The sequence below is a fragment of the Ictalurus punctatus genome, chromosome 24 (genome assembly GCF_001660625.3).
Source record: "Ictalurus punctatus breed USDA103 chromosome 24, Coco_2.0, whole genome shotgun sequence".
Classification (NCBI taxonomy): Eukaryota; Metazoa; Chordata; class Actinopteri; order Siluriformes; family Ictaluridae; genus Ictalurus; species Ictalurus punctatus.
The window spans coordinates 6,130,552-6,154,068 of NC_030439.2; the positions used below are offsets into that span (position 1 = coordinate 6,130,552).

At 38.3% G+C, this 23,517-nt stretch overlaps 2 protein-coding genes across 2 annotated transcripts; both read right to left on the reverse strand.

Moving 5' to 3' along the window:
- Nucleotides 1–3,785: 3,785 nt before the first annotated feature.
- Nucleotides 3,786–6,966, reverse strand: mgmt (O-6-methylguanine-DNA methyltransferase). Its single transcript, XM_017453989.2, has 5 exons — nucleotides 6,809–6,966; nucleotides 6,482–6,595; nucleotides 5,387–5,526; nucleotides 4,453–4,592; nucleotides 3,786–4,361 (listed from the first exon to the last, which is right to left on the reverse strand). Exons 1-5 carry the CDS (start codon nucleotides 6,820–6,822, stop codon nucleotides 4,224–4,226), a joined length of 546 nt encoding a protein of 181 aa, XP_017309478.1. The 5' UTR covers nucleotides 6,823–6,966; the 3' UTR covers nucleotides 3,786–4,223.
- A 2,430-nt stretch (nucleotides 6,967–9,396) lies between these two features.
- flii (FLII actin remodeling protein) lies at nucleotides 9,397–22,314 on the reverse strand. The gene is made up of 30 exons (XM_017454790.3): nucleotides 22,166–22,314; nucleotides 21,105–21,215; nucleotides 20,005–20,076; nucleotides 19,809–19,889; nucleotides 19,520–19,605; nucleotides 19,254–19,415; nucleotides 18,998–19,101; nucleotides 18,732–18,907; nucleotides 18,220–18,377; nucleotides 17,675–17,759; nucleotides 17,442–17,589; nucleotides 17,189–17,325; nucleotides 16,857–17,069; nucleotides 16,541–16,720; nucleotides 16,325–16,407; nucleotides 16,148–16,222; nucleotides 15,977–16,060; nucleotides 15,679–15,850; nucleotides 15,474–15,578; nucleotides 15,181–15,372; nucleotides 14,875–15,063; nucleotides 13,679–13,818; nucleotides 13,053–13,257; nucleotides 12,781–12,935; nucleotides 12,616–12,676; nucleotides 11,451–11,579; nucleotides 11,255–11,361; nucleotides 11,046–11,151; nucleotides 10,894–10,959; nucleotides 9,397–10,816 (listed from the first exon to the last, which is right to left on the reverse strand). Exons 1-30 carry the CDS (start codon nucleotides 22,226–22,228, stop codon nucleotides 10,682–10,684), a joined length of 3,780 nt encoding a protein of 1,259 aa, XP_017310279.2. The 5' UTR covers nucleotides 22,229–22,314; the 3' UTR covers nucleotides 9,397–10,681.
- Nucleotides 22,315–23,517: the final 1,203 nt, after the last annotated feature.

Below are 23,517 nucleotides of genomic sequence, written 5' to 3' on the forward strand. Positions count from 1 at the left end.
TTCACTGACGCTTATTCACTGATTATTCATCTGTTGGCAGATTGGCGAGCCTCGACCCATCCTTACTCTTGAAGGACTAGGACCTTTTTTGGAGGCTCCTTATATACTAGGATTAGACGATTGCCTCACCTGTTTCACATCACTTTCTTATTTCAACTTCGCCATTAGTCCTAATTTACCCCATCCCAACTTTTTTGGAACGTGTTGCATGCATCAATTTCAAAATAAACTTTTTTATTTTGATTAAAATTTTAACTTTGATTAGGTAAAACATAAAACACCTTGTCTTTATATGTTTTTGGTTTAAAAACAAGTCAAAGTGCATTTAAAAAATCACTCCTCTTTGTTTTTATCAGCATTTTCCATACTGTCCCAACTTTTTCGGAATTGGGGTTGTATAATCTCCTTGCAATAAGGCTCCAAATCCTCCTTTACATTTTCATTGTCATTTATAAGGTATCCCTGAAAGCTGGCAATCCCAAACCAGGATAATACTAGAAAAGTGAATTGTTTAACAGCCTCAGTGGATGAAGCAATACAATAAAATTACTTCTATGTTACAGGTCTGTAGGTGATATTTAACCTCTTTATACGCCATAAGAGAGTATCACAATTTGAAAGTGTTGTTTCTTGATAGAACATTACTTTCTATAGTGTCAGTGGTCAATCTCAATGTTCCTTTCTCTCCAGTTAAAGTTTTTAGAAACACTTCAAGGATGAAAACGTTCCTGTTCTCAAGCACTCAGCACTAGAGCAGGGGTTTTCTCAGTTAGACTTTGTAAGACATTTTATTTAATGTCAGAATCTTAGCTATTAATTTTTTAACACTTGAGATGAATTAAGCAGAATCTGTCGTTTGAGGTGTTTTTATGTGCAGGGAATATAAAGTCTACATGCCCCTGTTAAAATGGCAGGTTTTTGTGATGTAAAAAAAAAATATATTAAAAACCTTTATTGTGAAATTGCAAACTATAAATATCAAGTGACAAACACCCAGAAATGTTTTTGGGAAAGAAAAACAAAAAACCTCCAATACCCAGCTTGCATAAGTGTACACACCCTTTTATAATTGGGAATTTGGCAAACTCATGTTAAATACTAATTAGTTTAGACCTGCCGTCAATTAAAGTGAGTGATTAACCCCAAATAAAGTACAGCTGTTCCTATAGGATTTTCCAAACATCTTCTTAATAACATCCAACTGGAAAAGCCATGGGCCACAAAGAGCCTACAGAGCAGGTACAGGATCTTATTCTTGAAAAATATCAATCAGTTCAGGGTTACAAAACATTTCCAAGACAGTGGATGTACCATGGAATACTGTAAAGACAATAATCAACAAGTGGAGGAAATATGGCACGACAGTGACACTACTAAGAACAGCACGTCCCTCTGAACTTGATGAGAAGGTCAGGAGAAAACTGGTCAGGGAGGCTGCCAAGAGGCCTACAGCAACAGTAAAAGAATTGCAGCAATTTCTGGCAAGGACTGGTTGCTCCGTACATGTGACAACAATCTCCTGAATGCTTCGTATGTCTGGACTATGGGGTAGGGTGGCAATACGGAAGCCTTTTTTTAACCAAAAATCAACAACAACAAAATCATCCAATCTCCCAAACTATGTGGAATAATGTTATCGTCTGATGGGACCAAATTTTTTGGCCATAATACCACAAGATGTGTTTGGTACAAAAAAAAAAACCCACAGCACATCACCAATAGAACACCATCCCCACAGTGAAGCATGATGGTGGCAGCATCACCATGCTGTTTTTCTTCAGCTGGAACTGGGGCTTTAATCAGGGTAGAGGTGAAGTAAAATTGGTCACTGTGGTAGTAATCTGTTTAAGGTCCGAGATTGTGCTTAATTACAGTATTATTCAGGGCATGTTTGGTATCATTTTTATCCATACTTCACGGTGAACAGTGTGGTGATATCATAAATATCATAGAGGTTTAGGAAACAACATTTACAATATATGTTGTAATATGTGCTTGTTCTCGCCACACACACACACACAGACATGCTGGCACACCTGGTTTGCATGGGGACATTCTTCCTTTTGTTCCCACCGACCCATGCTCAGTAATTTAATTAACATATAGTTTCTAATCAGCTGAGAATATATCCTGCCATACAACCCATTGTTTTGTCTCCCATTTGGTATATTGGTCATATACATTACAAAGAGGCTCAGGGGTATAGGAGGCTATGCCTGGTTGAATACATTATGCTATTTGCGCATCCTGTGTCCACATTTCTGTAAGTTACGTTTGTCTCTATACTATGTAGGTCTTCTTTTGTGATTCTGTATAATAAACTCGTGTTATTGCTATTGTCATATATCAAGGAGGTAACTCTGGACTTCAATTCCCATCAGCAACTGCACTGTACTACATGTCACATGACCACCTGCACCTGAATCACGTTTCTGTTAATGAGCAAACTTATATATAGCCATTGTTTGCACTGCTTCTCTGTCTTACGTTTGTCCTAGACTACTGTGTTCCATGTTACCGTGTTTATTGATCTTGTTAGTTTATGCCACAGTATTATGCCAAGTTGTCTTAGTTTTGTTGTTTGTTTGTTTAATAAACTATCAGAACATCTGCCATTGCTTCCGCCTCAACCTTGAAACATGACCGCTATCTTTAATATTAAGTGGTTTGTATTTCTATGGTTGTTAGGAATAGTTTCCTAAGTTAAAGTTGTCGTATGTTAGACATTAAAATCGACCTCTGACAAGTAAATAAGAAAGTCCTAGACTTGCCCGTCGATATAAACCTCTGAGATAACAAAAATAATTTTTTATTATAGGCTATATAAAAGTCTCTGACGTAGGAATGTCTCTTTATAATGAAAGCTTAGCATGAAACTGTTTTAGACTAAATATAATCAGAACACAGATATTATACTTCCAGCACTAACTAGAAGATTATTTTTTTTAGAGTCAGATAATTAATTAAATGGAGTCAGATATTTCAATCATAAATTAAAGCACGCATCCAACCTTCGGCTGCACCCATTTCCGTCTTTGGTTAATAGGAGAGCAGTGGGCTGAAGTAATTAACCCCTAATATTTTAGCCCTACAGAGGGAATAATGAATAGCTCCAAATATCAGTCAATTTTGGTACAAAACCTTAAGGCTTCTGCTAAAACACTTAAGATGAAGAGGAATTTCACCTTTGAGCATGACAACGACCCGAAGCAAAGCTCCAAATCAACAAAGCAATGGCTTCAGCAAAAAACCATTTGGAATGGCCCAGCCAGAGTCCAGACCTAAATCCAATCAATAATCTGTGGGGTGACCTGAAGAGGGGTGTGCACAGGAGATACCCTGCCAATCTGACAGCGTTAGAATGATTTTGAAAGTCAGAATGGAGTGTGCCAAAGTGATTGACTCGTACCCAAAACGATCAAATCAAATCTAATCTGCTGTGATAAAATCTAAAAGTGCTTCAACCAAATATTAGTTTAGGGGTGTGTGTACACTTATGCAACCAGATTATTCTACCCCCCCCCCGGAAATGATTCTTATTGTTTTTCCCTTTAATTAATAGGTTAAAATTTCACAAAAAAACGGTAGAAAAGATTCTGACATGATTTATCTTAGTTAAAAACAATTTACATCACAAAAACCTGCCATTTTAACACGGGTGTATGGTCTTTTTAGATCCACTGTATTTTACCTTACCTTATGTAGGGCCTACCTTATGTAGGCCCTCATTCAGAATAAAAATAGCTACAGAAAAAAAACAGGAAAAAAGACAGTTACTCAAAATGTCATACTATGTCATACAAATAATGTTCCTTTATTAGTGAATGGCTTCAATTTTACTCTGAGAAGCATCCAGCTGAGTAGATATAATCAACTAAGTAATTATTTACAGAATAGTGAGATCTTCATATATTAAAGGTGTATAAAGAAACCAAAGGACTACACAGGCTTAGGTTGAAGAATGTCTTCCATTTCTCTACTGGTTAAGACCTGCCTGCTAAAGCAATAGAATTTTACTACCATCAATTGTGTGCAGTAACTGTAAAGTCAATTATAACAATAACACTGATTAATGCTTGAACTGATTAATGGAATAAACATTTGCTTTAGTTTTGGTATCTGAAGTAGAACATACACCCACTCCTTGCATAATAACAATGTCGAACAGTGAACATCTCAGGGTGTGTTATCCAACAGAGAAAATAATAAACGGTATTCAACGTTTAAGCAGTTAGGTCTAACCCTTCTTTCTTTTCATGAGAGAGCAGCCACAGCTTAATATTATCTCCTTTGCCTCCCATATATCTTCCAGTTTGACCTGAGCTACACAGCACACGATGACAGGGCACAATCAGAGGAACCTGAGAGATGCAAACACAAGCGAGAGGACGTCAGCTGATGGATTTCGCATTTGTACGCACAGGAGAAATTAACACGTCAAAATGAACTAACCGGATTTCTCTTCATAACACTGCCCACTGCTCGAGCAGCTTTCGGGTTTCCTGCCATCTCACTCAGCTCCTTGTAGGAGACGGTTTGTCCTACTTGTACCCTCGACTGCAATATTCTCAATACCTGTGCAGTGAAGGAGTCTGACACAAAGAGTAGGGGTTTATACTAGAGATGCACCGATAGTAAATTTCTCAGCCGATACCGATAACCGATTATTCAGAGTGATATATCGGCTGATACCGATAGTTCTGCCTTTTATGCCTGCTGTTAAATGAATAATAATTAATTCCACAATTCTGAAAGAAATGCAAATAAAATCGTTATTCTCTCCATTTCAACAAGTTGTTTGACAGTAACTGGTCTCATAAACACAAAACACATTACTCTAATTAACATTAACACATGAACTCAATTCTGAAGATTAAAGTAAGATTATTAACTTATTGAATGTTATTAATTCATATTAACATTGACTGAATTGTAAAAATCCTCCTGTTAGTCTCACACTCACTCTCCACAAACAAAAGCATTTCTACTTCATCACTGACATCAAACTGCTAATATATAATATCATCTTTTTTATATATTAACATTAACTGGATATGAAATACACTACTCTACAAATATATCTTTCTGTGCAGTATATACTTTTTTGTCAACTCATCTTCATTTAAATCTTTCAGTAGTGTACTTTAATTCAACTCGACTAGCTCAAGCAGTGTGGCAAAAAAAAAAAAAAAAAAAGAAGAATTAGACAACGCCGAAACTCCTGTTTCACTGCTGCTCCCTTCCGGTGTAAAATGTTATCAGTGCAGAGATTACAAACTGCAGTTTTGTCATCATTCCACACAAGACACATCTTCTTTACACACAGCACGAAATCCATGTGTTTTCCCCGCCCCTGTGTATGTTTGTGTGCATGTGATACACCTACCTCCCTGCAATAGTGGGTTATGTAAAGCAGGAAAAGGAAGAGAGCTCACTGACTGTGCAGAACGAAAGTAACTCTGGAGCCACGTAACACACTGCCGAAGCTCAGAGTTCAGTTCTGCCTGGTTCGAAATGAGCCCAGACCTGCCAACACACACACACACACACACACACACACACACACACACACACACACACACACACACACATTCAGACACATGACGGTATATATAGAGGTGTATAATGTTTGAAATGGCAGAAAACATTCCTTTTCTGAGCTCAACCTTCCCAGTGGTCATTTTCAAGGACATCGCCGCAACGTTTAAACACTAAATAAGCAATTAGTAGTAATTCAAAATAAAGTTATGAAGTCATTTACGCTCAATATTTTCACATAAAGGGGGGCACGGTGGATTAATGGTTAGCACATTAGCCTCGCATGTCCAGCTTTTGGGCTGATTAGCGTTTTCAAATTGCCCGTAGTATGTGAATGTGTGTGTGACTGTGCCCTGCGATGGGTTCAGGTTAGGTCCAGGGTGTCCCCCGCCTTGTGCCCCGAGTTCCCTGGGATAGAGAACTCCAGGATCCCCTGTGACCCTGTGTAAGATAAGCTGGATGGAAAATGGATGGATGGATGAATTGATTTCACATTAAGGTTCAAGTTACTTTTTTTAAAAAAATAAATATTTACAAAGCAACTAACATGACTGAATGGTGACAAACAGGTACAGTGCCCTCCACTAATATTGGCACCCTTGGTAAATATGAACAAACCAGGCTGTGAAATTTTATCGTTTTCACAGTTTAGTTGTAGTTGGTGAGGGTTTATATATATATATATATATATATATATATATATATATATATATATATATATATATATATATATATTATGTAAATGATCTGTTTTTAAAGTAATTTAAACAATCACAACCCAGTGCTCTAAAACTACACAACAGCCTGTAACATCATCACCAGACTGAACACTGGATACCACTACTATTACTGTAATGGTATAGTGTCTAAGATACACGAGGTTTCCATGGTGATGGTGTTGCCCATGTGTTGTCTCCATAGCAATAGTTATAGTGTGTAGTACCTATGTTCTGTCTCCATAGTAATAGTGATGGTATGTACTCCTTTTTCACAGCCGCTCAGCAGAAGCTCTCCCACCGGCGACTCCAGAGACACACACTGCAACACACACTCGTTTCTAACACACACACACACACACACACACACACACACACACACACACACACGTGTTTTACTACTGTAAATGTACGTCGTGGAAATAAATGAAGGCTGAAAGACCAACTCGTTATTAATTGCTCGGCAGAATAACCTTAGTTACCACCTACAAGCAATGCATTCATTATTCCTGCCACTTCTTTTACCTCAACAACTTTCAGGGTGTGTTACATACCTCTGTTTCTGCATTTTAGTTATGAATTACACAAACGCTATAAATCGAGCAACAATATGAATATTATTGCACGCGTCATCTTTAAATGTGCGTCACTTCCGCTGTCAGGTTCCAAACAGCCCTTGAGAGGGTGCGTGTGCTCTCTCTCTGAAGGGCTCTGGTTTCAGACAGTAAATGATGATTGACGTGAGTCCTGGCCAATCACCAACAGGAGATTCTAAACGTCACGCTCAGACTTCATGATTATTGGACAGCTGTAAGAACGTAATTTAATTTCTCCCACTGACTTTTAATGTAAAAAAGAAAGAAAGAAAGAAAGAAAGAAAGAAAGAAAGAAAATAGAAAGAATTACAAATAATCAAACATTTTGCATTTTCTTTATCCCTCTATGGTATGCATCATGATTCCATGGGGTAAAAAAATTTTTTTACTTTTTTTTTTTTTTTTAACTTAAAATACTTAAACTTTTTTTTTTTCATTTTGAGGGAGTACCATCATGCAAAATATTGAAACATCGAATGTTTTCATAAATAATAATACATAAATAAATAACAAATAAAGCTATTCATAAAACAAATTTGCATAGACAACAACTTAAACTCTTAATGCAACTTAAATAACTTGGGTTGCTGGAGTTGTTGTCATGGCTACTAAATGGTGTCCCAAAGGTGTTCAGTGGGTTTGAGTTTGAGTTCAGGGTTCTGTGCAGGAAGTTCTTCCAGTCCAACCTTCTCAAGCCATGTCTTCATGGAGCTCGCTTTGTGTACAGGAGCATCGTCATGATGGAACAGGTTTGGGCCTCTTAGTTCCAGTGAAGTGAAATTGTAATGCTAAAGGATACAAAGACATTCTATACAATTGTGCTTTAAATTTTGTGGGAAAAAGTTTGGAGAAAACCACATGTGAATGTGATGGTCAGGTGTCCAATCACTTTTGGCCATATATATATATATATATATATATATATATATATATATATATATATATATATATATATATAGTGCAGTCCTTGTATATTTATGTATTTTTAACCCCATATTTTTGTGGGCCTAAATATTCTGAAAAGCTTATTTCAAAACACCATATTAATAAACTCATACAGTATATACACACGATTCATACTTTCCTGTATAGTTTAACTAGTTGTACTTTCACTTTGGCCTAAGTATCATTTGAACCCTGTAGCGCCATTTGTGTCATATTTGATGGATGAGTTTCTGAGACCTTTACCTCATCAACATGATCAATACTTTCCTGAAAAACCTGTTGTGAGCAACCTGATGCGTGTCTTCTGCCCTCTGCTGGACTATCCGTGCACTGCAGGCAGTAGCAGGTCTTTGAAGGCCAAATCCAAAATGTCTGCTTTCAAATGACTCAACAAGTATTTGGCAGGGAAATCTTTACTAATTTTGAAAAAGTGACAGCAAGAATAACATATATTGTTAGTAACATTTCAATACGAATATTTCCTCTATTGAAGCAACTTATAATTACTTAACCTTTCTTACCTTATTTTATAGTAAAATCGTGTGGAAAATGTGTGTATCAAATATAATACAGCAGGTATATAAGGTAATAAATCAGTCGTCATTGTCAACATCCCAGAGTTGAAGCTGTTCTGTACTGAGGAATGGGCACGAGGGGGTCACACCAGATACTGAAAGCAAAGGTTCATATACTTTTACCAGTCACAGATGTCATATTAGATCATTTATCATCAATAAATAAATGACCAAGTGTAATATTTTCATCTCATTTGTTTAATTGGGTTCTCAGTCTACTTTTAGGACTCGTGTGAAAATCTGAAGATGTTTCAGGTCATATTTATGCAGAAATATAGACAGTTCTAAAGGGTTCACAAAATTTCAAGCACCACTGTATGCCACCTGCTCACTTGCTAATAATGGTCGTTTTCCTCATCGATTTTCACTAAAATAATTCCTTAGCTATCATAATTTGTTATATTGACTGATTCAGAGAAGAAATTCAGAGTACACAATATTTTTTTTGTGTGTATTTTTAGATCTTAAAGAACTACAGTGTTCAAAATGAAATAAGATTGTGTAAAAAAAAAAAAAAAAAAAAAAAAGTGTTTTTTTTCCTTTTCTTTAAAGAACCAAAATCAACAGAAATGTTCCAAATGCAATGAACAATATTTGTACGTGTTACTAAAATGAACACTGTTGTCATACATACATATATATACACACATACATATATACACACATAAATACATTATATATATGTATATACACACACACACACACACACGCTTTAATAAGGGTCCAATAAACCCTTCAATTAATTTTTATTTTTTTATTTCTGGCCATTATTTGAGGTCAGCCTTCATAGGGTTAAACTGAAAAATGCTAAATTTGCTATATATTAATAAATAAAACTTGCTATATATTTGTTTAAAGTATTACTTTTACTTCTACTCATCTAATATCCCTGGAGTGGGTATACATCCTACAACAGAAGTTTGGCCATGCAGCCTCCTATGAATTGAAATATTGTAAATTATTAAGTAAACAAAAACAACGGGCCTTTGATACGTGATGACAAATCCTCAATGACACTGTAGAGAATTGTGTTGGAACTTTTACTTTCATAAAAAATACATAAATATAGCATCTGCAGGTGGGTCCAGCGGCAGAAAATATTTGTACAGATACATTTTATGCACACACACGCTTTAAAAAACAAACAAACAAAAAAAACAAGAGAGACAGTGACATTCTTAAATACAAATTTGCCTCTCCCAATCCCTCTGAAACATGATTAAATACATTGAATTGTTTAGCCTTGGTTAAATGCGTTTCCCTGACCAAATGGAAGATAACATTCAACATTTAAAGAATTAAAGTGACCCGCAAATAGGATAATTATTGCTAAGGCCACTTACTGCCATTATGTACCCTTATTATGTATACTTCTCTCTTTTTTTTTTTATTTAATTTTTTTTAACAGTATGCACGCAGGGTAGCTCAAGGGCATCAAGCAGCAAGAAAACAAAAATAATTGTCCTGATAAGCCACATAGACATTTCTCCAAAAACATAAAAAAGTCCAACCCAAATTATCTGTAAAGTCTATAATTTCAGCAATGCCAGTCACTATCCTTACAGTGAATCCTAAAGCAGCAGACGATAAAGACAGCACCTGCGTACAAAATAACACGTAGTAGACGGTCTATGGCACCAGCGATTTCTGAAGAATATTTTATATATATATTTTTTTGTTTTTGTGAGACAAAGCGCAGCTTGTGCTTTAAGTGACAAAATCTAGGGCGTAAACGTACTTCCTAGCATTGAATACAACAGGAAATGCAATTATTCAAACCAATGATATATAAAACGAGCTCAAACCAAAAATAAATGTGACGGTGTGAAAGTGTGCAAATTCCTTTTGGTGTCTACACTGGTAAAAACAACAAACTCAAAAGAACCTATTTGACACGGTTAAGCTGAATTAGCAAAAGGTTAGCAAACTGATTGGCTGCGACTTAATTCAGCATTCATTAAAGCTGATTAGTTATTTTTAGTTCAATTCATCGATACCATAAATAGAATGTAAACCCAGTGACCCTTCTTTGTAGTATTTACTGCGCAGATGTTTCAAAAATACAGCAACTGCTATCTTACGACATCTATCCTAGAAGTCTTTATCTCCTTTTTAGACCTCACATATAAATAGAAACTTTAAGAACCGTTCAAGTAGGTAAACATCATATTGTATACGCTTTTCGAATAACGTCTTACTATAATCGCAGTGCACGAAAAGAAAGCTCTTGTGGGTGTTTTATAGTCGCAGAGTATTACATACAGTAATGCTCATTATATTGTACATAACAGCTGTGTCGTGTGTGAATATTTTACGCGAGAACCGTCCTGAAGGCGCTCCAGGCATGGAAACAACGAGAAAAGCAATGAGGTTCGTTGCCTTTGCGCACCAGGCGCAGCTTCCTCGGGTGCTCTGCATCCTTGGACCTCATGTGTTGAATATAGACCTGCAAATCAAATCAAAGATGAGACAGAAGAAAAACAAGCAGGATCATTAGTGATCGCAGTTGTAATGTAGTCTTACCTGACAAGCCTTTAGACTCAGTTTGATCTCCACCTGGCTGGTCTGGCTGCCAACCCACATGTACACCTGTAAAACACACACAAGCCATCACGCACTTCCCCTGGCCCTTTGTCCAAAGGTTTACTTAAATAAACATTGAAGTAAGCACTTACTTCTTTTCCATTGTCCAGGAGCATGATGTCATCATCAGCCAAATCGTCTTGACAAAAGTCAGAACACTTCTCCGAGATAGAAAAGTAGCCTTTCTCATTGGAGCACCTGCAGTGAAACGGCATAGGCGAATGAACTCTCATAACGGAGATCAGCACGACAAGCAATACATAAAATGTGTGAAATAAAAAACGGATTTCAAATTTCTAACCTAAAAAGTCTGGCGTATTTCATGTACTCTGCGTCTTCGTCGTATGGTTTCTGTGAGCCGATGCCAACCCAGAAGAAGTTTTCTGGTTCCTCTCCCTCATTTATTACCTGTTAAAAAGCAATCAACTTATTATTGTATAATCCATTCAAAACATTGTTCTTCAAAGCCAATACTAAGCAACGGTCCTAATGTGTACCTGCTTGCTGTATGTATCATCAAACATGGAGTTCATGATATCCTCTGCCAGCTTAGCCTCGTCTGGGTCTGCTGCTCTGCCAACCCATGTGTACACAATACCCTGGTTGTCTGTACTCTCAAATGGCACCTAGAAAAGGGCGGGGGGGTTGGGGGGGTTATACAAAAGGTTAATGTATTTTAAACAGAATTTTTTTTTTTTTTTTTTGCTCATGGCTCCAAAGAACCCACATGGAGCACACATTAAATGCTGATTTAAATTATTAATACAAATTATTAATAGTCTCTATTTACAATAAAGGCTTAATAATAAACATGAGCATGGAAAACTAACATACAGACTGTGGCCAAAAGTATGTGGACACCTGCCCATCACACCCGTATGTGGCTCTTCCCCAAACTGTTTCCACAAAGATGGAAGCATACAGTTGTACAGAATGTCTTTGTACACTGTAACGTTACAATTTACCTTCATTGGAACTAAGAGGCTCAAACCTGTTCCAGCATGACAAGGCCCCTGTGCACAAAGCCAGCTCCATGAAGACATGGTTTTCCAGAGTTGGAGTGGAAGAATTCACCCTGCGTTTTTACTGAACGACCAGCCAACACAGATTTCATCAATTTCTTCCACTCACATCCAGCAGGCCTTTTTTGGCAGCAGCTAGACTGAGCTCACGATACTGTCAATTTGCAAGTTCTGAGGTAAAAGATCACAGTCCCTGCCTTCTTGTTTTCTGCTGGCTTGCAAGACCGAGGCTTGTAAATTCACAGGTAAATATTTACCCAAATAAAATCGGTGGGTCCTATCTGAGCCACCTAAACACGTGACTCGTCCGACTCCATCTCCGAGTCAGATATGTTTATAAACAAATGGTACTAACGCATCAACAAAGAGACTTCCTGCATCTTTTCCCTGTAAGCAAATCGCTTTTTTCCGCTGGGAGAAATTTAATCAGGTTTCTTCTGACTGCTGCTTAAGCTGAGAAAGTGGAAATGCATAGCTTTCAGGTGGCCCCTGTATCACTGTTGAAATGAGTTTATTTTTTAAAAATAAATAAATAAATAAATAAATAAAAATTAAAAAAACATTGCAAATCGGACATGTTTGCATGTCCGATTTGCAATATTTTTGCATTTAGCTCCAGTACAAATACATAGAAGATTACCTTCAGTATGAAGCAGAACTCAGAGTTGAGGTTACTGGAGTCAGTGGAAATCTGGATAGTTCTACGGAAAAGAAGAACATAAATCAGCACGTTAGTCCTTTAACATTAAACGAATATTAAAATAATATTTGGCATTTTGACATGTGTATTGCTTAGAACGGTAACCTGGTGCAGAGTGCACTGCCGTTTGTCCTGATATGATACAGACTGGGCTGCACATTGTCCACCTTAAGCTTTCTCTTCCCTTTGTGGATAATGAACTTCCTCTTGAAGTGTGACAAGAACTTGAGGTTCTCCTGCTGCTGGGTCATCCTCACAACCTGGAAGATGTACACCATGAAAATGGTAACATTTTGGACCACAAATCTTTTAAAAAAAAGACCTTTTCATACAACAGAATTGAACAAATGACATTACTGACAGTTAAGAAATTGTACCTCCAGCTTTCCAGGGAAAAGGCTCTCAAACTTCTTCTGCAAGCTGAATGTGAACGTAAGCCAGCCCATGTTGGAAGCCTCACGACCTTGCCAGAAGTAAACCACACACTGGAAGTCCTCTTCAGGTTGCTTGTCCTCGTCCTCTCCTTCTCCATCACCCTTCTCTTTTTCTTTATCCTCCTCATACTCGACCGGCACCCAGTACCTGCAAAGCAACACACAAACAAAGTCAGTCAGCTTTTGTTTTTTAAACAAATGAAAAACAGCATACCGCACATTACTTACATACAGAACTGACATACTCGGCAAATACTGCAGGGTCTGCCTCGGCCGAAAGCTAGCACCATGACTACAGGTCAACGTTTTGAATAACTAAATGAATTATTTCATTACAGCCATAACGAAACCTGTCCATTTACTCCTGGAAATCATTTAATGTGCTTGTAGAGATAAAACTTACAATAATAAATCCTGATTGTGACCTCACAACAAACAAACAAACTAACTAACTAACAGAAATATGGGATTTCACATATAGTTCAGATAACTGGAGCCAATGTCAACTAAGAAAGGAAAACGAGAGGCAATCCTATTTCCACAAGATCAGCTATCCAAGGAACACTTACCTGCAGAGAAACACGTAGCAGTCTTGTGTGTGGAAGTGACCAAACTCCTCCTCTGGCAGCCGGGCAAACTTTTTACCTTCCAAAACAAATCCCTCCATACCATCCAGGTCCTCATTCCATTCTTCCATCATTTGTTCAGCCTGTATAATGATTACAGTGAGCCACACGCAAAACATTAAAAGACAAACAATGTTGGTTTTTATTTATTTTGAAATTAAAACTTGTTCAGATGGGAGTTGATCACATCTATTAAACCAAACAAAATTAAATAATATTTCCTGATAAATACGTGTGTGAAACTGTATATTAGGGCTGGGCGATAGACCTAAAAATGTGATAAATCGATATTTTTCTCAATTTTGATGATACTCGATATACATCTCGATATTTTTGCATTTGCTCTACAATAATCAAAACAAGTTGATTTTTCTTTTGAACCATAATTTGGACAGAGCAGCTATTGTTACAAAAATACATAAAATATTTAGTGCAAAAACAGTATTGAAAAAAATTATAATCTAGATCTAGTGACTACTTATGGCTCTTTACTAAATGAACAACTTTTAAAATCATATTTATTTAGATGTGCCAATATAAATCTATGAATAAGTAAATAAAATATGGTACAAAAGTACAATCCTTCCTTTTTTTAGTAAGTAGCATTTCAAGTATAATATTATGTACCATTATGCACTAACTCATCTTCTCCTCCCGCGTCTCTTTCCACACCCGTGTCACCCCGCGGTTGCCATTTTGCTAATAACGTGTAAACAGACCCTCCCACTTGCACGCTCATATTCATGAGAAGAAGAAGGGGGAAGGAAATTGGCTTATTGGCTCCTTCTTTATAAAAGTAAGCTTAAATGTTCAACATTCTTTGATATTCACACTATTCTCTGATTTTATATCTTCCACAAAAGTGACAGGAGGAAGGGAGGTAGAGAGAGAGAGAGAGAGAGAGAGAGAGAGAGAGAGAAAGAGAGAGAGAAAGAGTGTATGTCCCTCCCACCCAGAGAGCATGGCTGATTGTGGACTCCCAGCCACGGATGGTTGTGGCATCGTCAAGATCTGAACTTGCCAACTCCAGACTACGGGGCAACAAGTTTTCCTGTTGTGCAACTCGGGAGACTGCAAAATGTCGTTTTTATACCATAGCTTCTTAATGAAATGAAATATATATTACATAGACACCTCACCTCAGAAAGAGGCATAGGCGGCTGCCTGGGCAAGAAAAGCGCAGTCAGGTCAGCCTTCATCTGGTTCTTTTGCTCGGCATCTTTCTTCACCTTTCCAGACAAGTTATCCTTCTGCTGGACACTCTCTGCGTTCCTGGTGTAGTCCACCTTCAACACATCATCCCAGTTCTTGAACTTGGATTTGAAGACCTAGTAAGAAAAACGGAGAGGCATTGTGTACCTTATTTCCATTCAATTGTGTAAACACAAAAATTTAAATAGGAGCTTTAGGTAAAGTGTGAGCTTGCATAACAAAGCACGTCTAACCTGGCACTCGGTTCCCTCCAGGTTGCGGATGACCACGGCATGTTTTGGTCGATGGAGCATGCTGCACAGCTCCTGGCCTAATTTCAGTGCAGCTGCTCTTACGAGACGAGGGGACTTGCGTCCAATCCAAATAAACACTTCACACCAACAATCCAGTATATATACACCTTTAGTGTCTAGAAGGCTTTGGAGCTGCAACAGAAGGACATCGGTCATGATGAGCGCATTCAAAGAAAGCCAAACTGTAACTTACTGAAAAAGTTTCTAAGTTGAGCAATTACTATTTCACATACCAGTCTGAGTTCTGGAAGCACATCAAGCTTGAGTTTGTCCTTATGCTCAACTGAAAGCTTGTAGTTGATTTGAGGAAGTTCAAGATATCCTAAACCCAGACCAACCTACAGCACATAAGTTCAGTTTAAAATTTTATTTATTTATTTATTACATGCTCTCATTTTACCGTATCATCTATCCTGAGAAAAATAATCAGACACCTACCTTATAGAGTTTAGGTCGAACTGGAGAAAAGTCATCTGGAACATGTTTCTTGATTTCTTCCGGCTGTCCACCAAGAATTTCCCAAAATTCTGGAGGCTCCTGATTCTGCATCAACGACGTGATCTCTCCTTTGCCCTTCCTTTCATTCTTGTTTATCTTCTCTGCAAATAACCTTTAGATGCCAGTAACAGTACAACAGGTTAAAGTGAAACAAAGGGGGGAAAATGCTAGGTAAAGGAGCTTTATAAATAAATAAATAAATAAATAAATAGATAGATAGATAGATCTCCCAACATGCCTGGCTTTCGTAGAGCTGCTAAGGGTGGCATTGGCTCCTCTCCACACATATATTTCAAGGCCAGCATCCAGCAAGAAAACAAACCTTGTAAAAGGGAACAATGTTTTAACTCTCATGAGATTACTCAATTTTGTATATATCTTGGCAGATTAGAAGTTATCCAAGACTTACCGAGGATCGAGGGAGGCTGCCTTTAGAGGCACAGCCTCCATTCTGATGTTCTTCTTCCCATACACACGATAAAGTCTGTCCAACAACAACAAAAAAAAAAAGCACAGATAACTGTGTCTGCAACAGAAGCATGGTGCTATGGTATTTTGTTTCTTTAATTGTGCTTCAGTTTAATACCTTGTTGGGTATTTTGTATCCTCCACCGTGTAGAATCCACTGGTAGTTCCTCCTTCTATGTAGGAAATTTCGTTGTCAAACACCTAAAGGAATAAAAACCCAAGAATAAAGAGATTTCTCCAGCTTTTTTTATTTTGTGGATCCCAGTCGCAACCCACACCTCTACCTCAACTCAAGACCATACAAAAATAAATCGAATGCACATGCTCTACTAACCGCAAGAAATTCTTCACTTTCATCTCCCATTTCCTCACGGATAGTCCTACACTCAGCACCCAGGAAATTGCGAAGATTAACAGCATGGATAGCAGCGCCTGCTTTCTTATCCATGGTGGCATCCTGACCAATCCAGTAATAGATCTGCCAGGTCAAAGCTCCATTGTCATCTAGAAGAGTCTGAAAATAAGGAAAGAAATATGAAATACAAACTGGACGAGTAAACTTCTGCAAAATAAATAAATAAATAAATAAATAAATAAATAAAAATTCACACACCTAAGCTAAAAACAAAAAAAAGAAATGTAAATGTTACCTTCAGGATAATGTAAGCGTCTGCCTCATAGAACTTTCCATGGAACGCTTCATCCACCTGAGTAGGCAAGAAGTTCTCTATCTGCCACAGAGAGACTCCAGGAATCTGACCCACATCTTCCATAAAGATATCAGAGTAGTCAAGCGGAGGCTTCTCTAGGTTCTTATCCCAGCGTTTGGACTTCAGGTCGGAGTATTTCATATCACCGTTCTCCTGGTTAAATAGGAAATTGAATTAATGTATGTGTAGAACAGTATCTTCTGCATTACAGTACTGTACAAGCATGTTTATGACACAGGCCACCAACTCAAACTGCACATAGATAGTCTTACCTGAATAGACTTATTCTTCTCCTGGGCTACATCAGACATGCCTTTCAGCACCTGTTTAGCTTGGTCGTCGTCTTGTGTGGAATCCTTCCGCCGCCTTAACCTCAGCTTTCTGGCCATCGGATCTCTTGGACTGTTTCCTATACAAGGATTGTATAGATGCATTACGTGAACATAATTCCTGTAATTGGATATGTGAATCTCACTGGAACAAAACAAAACAAAACTAAACTAAACAATAGGTGGTTTACTGCACCTCCACCTGCTGCAGCCACAGTAGCTGGCGATGCACCAGCCAATCGCAACTGGTTCTGCAAAGAGAAGTCTATGTTGTACCATTCGGCTCCCCTGTCCACCGGTTTGGGAGGCATAACCAGGTTTGGATTTTCACGAACATCCAAAACCTACATTACAAAATATTAACAAGAGTACTGAGTGAAATTGAATTTATTTAGCTGCGTCATTTTCTAAAATATTTTAAAACCTTACATCTAAATCAGTGAGGAAATGGATCGCCTCTGGTAACGTCACAAGCCTGTTCTTGTTCAAAACCAACTTCTTTAGTTTTGTGCACCTGAAATGCATACATATATAGATGAACAAAACAATTATATACTGTAGTTTAATACAATTTGAAATTACAATTCGCCAGTGAAGCTCAGTGCAGAGGTGTACATGGGGACTGGGATCCTGCTGACACAAGGAACACAGGAACAAATGGTTTGTACTCTCATGAAGGTGACTCTCAGGGCAAAGAAAGGCCATGTTAATTAAAGTGGGAGCTTATCGGACAAGACGCAATCACCATGTCTGATGTAAACCGGACTTTATTCATTCATTACGCATAGCCAGAATATTAGGTCATTAAACTTACTGTTTACATTTTGAGAAATAGAACCAACTAAGTTCAACAGTAAATATCACAAGCGAACACAAACAAAAATAACTGTGGGAGCAAGAGCAGGAATTTAAGGGGGGGGGGGGGGGGGGGGGTAGGTCACACAAACCCCTATATTAGTACAATGACTTCCTACCTGCAGAGGCCTTCTGGAATAAGCTCAAGATTATTATTGGCTGCCATGAACTCCACTAGGCTGGACAGCTTCCCCACACCAGATGGCACTCCATCAAAATCAAGCTTGTTTGAGTTCAAGTACAACTTCTTCAGTTTGGATAACTTGCAAATTGCAGACTGCAAAAGATCAGATTGACCAATCGGTGAGGATTAATGATTAGAACACTCGCACCAAAAATACGACATGACTGACTGACCAATGTGTTTGCACATTGAAGGGGTTACTTTATTTCCAGAAGGCAAGTATGGCTAGAAAACCTCCACTTCAACAAAGCAAGATACAACAATTTCAGTTTTTAATCATTTTGGTCCTGGTCTTGAATGACCGGGCTTGCAAACTTGGATTAGATGTAACATTTGCTTGGTTGGAATGAAAACCTACAGCCCTTTGTGCATAAGATTAGACACCACTCCTATACAGGTTGCTTTGCCCTTCATCATTATGTTTCCAGCCTCATGAAAAGTACTTACGGGTAATGACGTGAGCTGGTTCCTGGACAGGTTCAGAGTCTCTAGCTGGGTCCACTGATCTATACACAGTGATAGCTCTGAGATCTGATTACTACTCAGATTAAGGCGTTTTAAACTGGCCAAGGAGTATAGGCATTCTGGCACCCGAGTCAGATCATTGCAGGACAGATCCACATCTGTGAATAAAATGAATCATTAACTGGCAAACAAATCCACACAACTAAAATCCTGTTTCTCTTCTTTCACATTGGCTTTACTTTTAGTACCTGCTAAATGAGTGAGGCCTTCAAGACTTGTTGGCATGTTACTCTGAGTGCGCTGAGTGTTTCTTAAATGGAGGGTCTGAAGGGCTATCATTGCTGGAAGCTGCCTGTTTGAAACACAAAACAAACCCAACATAGTATGCGCAGGAACCTTATCAGCAAGTGACAAAATGATGAGGTCATCGGGCCTGACTAAATCACACACTGCATATACTCTCACTCGGAGACTTCCGGAAAATAGACTGAAACACGGCCTCACCGTAACTGTGCGTGCATAAGGGGGTTATTGTTGAGAATGAGTGTCTGAAGATGAACCAGACGCCTCATCTGAGGGGGAAGACTGTCCAGCTTATTGTCACTCAGATCCAGGTAGAGCAGATCAGTTAGGTTAATGAACAGCTGATTTGGTATGTTGTCAATGCTGAAAATGCAAGAATAAGGAAATAAGATAAGGCAACACCAACACCTGTTAAATAATGACCAGAATGTCACACTCGCTACAAACACATCAATACGCAGTTCTACCTGTTATGGCTGAGGTTTAGGACCAACATATTCCTAGAATTCTCCAGATCCCTTGGAATTTCTGTCAGCTGGTTGAAGCTCAGGTCCTGCAAAAAATGTTGGAGTATATAATTCTCTGTCAGCTCAAAAAAAAGGGGTAAATTACATCTCCCAGGTGAGAAAGATCGTATGAAATACATGGAAGATGATGGAAAATTATTCATTGTGTAATGAGCCTGATCTGTCTTAATCGTCAAAAGAAAAAAAGTTATTAATAAATAATCAACGAATATAATAAAGGTCGACATACCAGTACTGAGAGGTCATCCAGATTAAAAATGTCATCTGGAACGCCAGAGTTCTTGAGGTTGTTTGCCCGGGCCACAACCGCCTAAACACAGAATTAAAACAAATAAGTGACAAATTAAAATGGTCACAGGTTCAATCATAAAATTCCTTCTGTAAATGAAAAATAATCCATTTTATATTATTATAATTTGATTTACCCTTAGGTTCGGAAGGCTCGAGAGTTCTCCATGTAGCGTTGTAAGACTGTTGTGGCTCACTGACAAATGCTCCTGATTTTAACATTTCGGAGAAGAAAGAAACATTAAATCGGTATGTGTATGTAAAGGCAAATGGTCAGAGCGCTCAATACTCCAAATCAGGGCTATGCAGTTTCAGAAAATTCCTTGCTTACAAAAGCCTGGTATTGCAACTATCATGACTAAATATATACAATTAATTCATGGTTAGAATTAAGACTACTCAAAGTGCTTATGTTTTTGTTTCATAGTGGTGCTTCACAACAACACTTCTGATTAGCAGCATGGACTCTGAATGGATGAGACGTCTGTTTCAAATCTGTCTGTTTTTGTCATCAGTTCGCTAATCAGGCCATCCTTCCATCCATTTTACATACCGCTTATCAGATGCAGGGTCACGTGGGAGCCTCGGGGCACGAGGCAAGGAAGACCACGGACGGGGTGCCAACCCATCACAGGGCACAATCACACACACATTCACAGCATTACGGACAATTTGGAAATGCCAATCAGCCTACAACACATGTCTTTGGACTGGGGAGGAAACCTGGAGGAAACCCCCCGAAGCACAGGGAGAACATGCAAACTCCACACACACAGGGCGGAGGCGGGATTCGAACCACCAACCCCCTAATCAGACCAAACAAGGTAAATCAGTGAAAGCTTCCATGCTCTATCTAGCTCTGTAGCTAGTCTCTAGTCTGATGAGGTGCCTTTAGTTAAATAATTCACATAAATTGTGAACTGATTGGATAAAGTTGCCACAGAAGATACAGACGCTGAGCTTGTTCGTGTTGCTGAACTATGACCAGTTTTTCATACGTTGATCGGCTCTGCTACGGTATTTTTTCATATGCTTGGTATGCTGAAATGCTTTACTGGGTTCGCCACTCTAGGTTGTAGTTACTTTAGGTTAGGTTTACTCCGAGTTTATTTTCAATTTCATTTCAGCACATAGATAATAGATACACGGTTACGGTTTTAACCGGTTGCGTTTTTTGTTACTTGACCAGGATTCACAAACTTTTGCGTCCAACTCTATAACGTTATGAAATACTCACCAGCTTCTGGAGCGAGGAAAGTTCTTCTGGAAGATAACAAAGCCCAGTTCTGTTGAGTTTCAGCCATCGAAGACTAGTCATAGATTTAACATGTTCAGGAAAGTAGCCTCCCTGTGGAAAAAAACAAAACAAAACAAAAAACATCACATACAGCTATTACTAATCAGGACAAATGTACAGTTTACAAAAGAGAGAGAGAGAGAGAGAGAGAAAGAGAGAGAGAGAGAGAGAGAGAGAGAGCGCGAGCACACTTTATTAATTCCAGAGCAAATTCACCTATAAAATTATCTATCTATCTCTCTCTCTCTCTTTCTAAATTGTAAGCCTTTAATATATTACGGTCATGATATGTTAGATACACACTAAAGGCAAAACCTCAACAAGTCATTATAAGAGAAACTACTGTCATAACTATTGGAGCATTCAGCTAGCAAGGTTTTAACTCGTCAAGAATAATAACAACAACCTTTTACTCACTATATGCTATAGTCTGAGTAAGGTCTTTATATATATATATATATATATATATATATATATATATATATATATATATATATATATATATATATATATATATTAAAAAAAAATAAAATAAATAAAAAAAAAAAAGACACACACACACACAACCATAAAATAATTAAATAAAAGTACGTCCCGGTTGTGCCTCACGTTATAAATAAAACAGCTGGCTTTAGCTGGCTTGCTAACCAACTTAGCTTCCTAGCTAGCGAACGTCAGCTATCTGGCTACGCATCTTCACAACAAAAATGTCGTTTTAAACTAAACACAGGGTTGTACACAAACTAAACAATACCTAAAGGAAACTCTAAACATCCTCGAATACCAGTCCAGGTTAATGAGTATTTTCCCCACTACTAGTAAACTTTACACAGCACAAACTGTCACATACTGACAAGTTGCTACGCTAAACAAGCTAACGCCCAGTAACAGTGAATAGCGAAATACTGCTGTCGGGTTTCTTCTGTTGTGACAGCTAGCTGGTGGATAAAAGGTGGATTATATAAGTGTTAAAATGGCACTAGTGTGAAATGGTTACTTACTTTAAAATCATTCCCACTTAAGTCTACCCCCCTGATAAAGGGGAGAACTCCGGTGGCAGCCATTTCTGATTCGGGTTGCAGCAGTCAGTGTGTGAGAGCCTATTTCTGGCCTGTGAGTGCGTGAGGGTGTGTGTAAGTGTGTCGCCCCACCCTCTATCTCTAAGTTTACTAAAGCACGGTCCATAACTTTACACAACCTTTAAGGAAAAGTCCACCCTGAAACACATCTGTTTCACCCTGAATCTGGCCAAATGTTTGTGGACACCTGACCATCACACCCATATGTCCCTGCTGAAAACAAAAACAAAAACAAAAAAACAATAGAAACCCTCATTTGTAATGGTTATAATGGGAATTGTATTGCTTTTAATATAAGCTGTAATAGTCCCCGTGGGTCTCTACTGGTGGTTTGTTGAGAATTGGTAATGGTTTTAATGGCTAAGAGCTGATGGTTTGTAATGGTATTTGTAGTGGAAACCGTTAGAATTTTTGTGATGGTTTCTATTGGGTTTTTTTTTTTTCCAGCAGTGGTGGTTCTTCTCCGAAATGTTTAAACATTGCTGGAAGCGCACAATTCTTTGGAACTAAGAGGCCCAGACCTGTTCCAGCATGACGATGCTCCTGTGCACAAAAGCGAACTCCATGAAGACATGGTTTGAGTAGGTTTGAGTGGAAGAACTTCCTGCACAGAACCCTGATCTCAACTACATTGAACAACCTTTGGATGAACTGGAACACCGACAGAACCCCAGACCTCCTCACTAACGTCACTAACGCTCTTGTAGCTGAATGAACGCAAATCCCCACAGCCACGCTCTAAAATCTAGTGCAAAGCCTTCCCAGAAGAGTGGAAGAGTGGTTATTATGACAGGAATAGTGGTTATTAATACAGGAAAGGGGGAATACATCTGAAATGGGATGTTCAACAAGCACATATGGGTATGACAGTGAGGTGTCCACAAACTTTTGGCCATATCGTGTATTTGTGAAGAGTTCATTGATTCTGGGGCTAATTTGCTGATTGGTTCTGTAGTTTTGTTATTCCCGTGTTTAATTGCATTTTATGAAAGAAAGGTTTTCGCAAGGAATAACAGTCAGACTTCGCTGCTAACTCCTAAAATCAAAAGAGCAAGAGTTTCTCATCTTGCACCATCTTGAGTGACGTTCCGTGACACAGTAACAATAAAATCCAGTTTCAAAATGCAATGTAGCTAAACGATGCAGCCATGCTGAGTCATGGCAGAGACTTCGCTCTGCTAGGTAGCGAGCTACGAGATGACCAGCGTGATGACGTTGATAGCGGTATTAGCATGAAAGTTGAAGATTTGGAGTGTATATATGAGTAGGTAAGT

Excerpts from the sequence above, each read along its gene's own strand:
- flii (XM_017454790.3), bottom strand. The coding sequence starts at position 22,228 with ATGGCTGCCACCGGAGTTCTCCCCTTTATCAGGGGGGTAGACTTAAGT. Across the intron at positions 19,606-19,808 it reads TGGATGACCTCTCAGTACTG|GACCTGAGCTTCAACCAGCT; the intron begins GTATGTCGACCT and ends CATTTTTTGCAG. Across the intron at positions 19,416-19,519 it reads CTAAACCTCAGCCATAACAG|CATTGACAACATACCAAATC; the intron begins GTAGAACTGCGT and ends TTGCATTTTCAG.
- mgmt (XM_017453989.2), bottom strand. Across the intron at positions 4,593-5,386 it reads TAACCCACTATTGCAGGGAG|ACTCCTTCACTGCACAGGTA; the intron begins GTAGGTGTATCA and ends TCTTTGTGTCAG. Across the intron at positions 4,362-4,452 it reads GTGTTATGAAGAGAAATCCG|GTTCCTCTGATTGTGCCCTG; the intron begins GTTAGTTCATTT and ends TGCATCTCTCAG.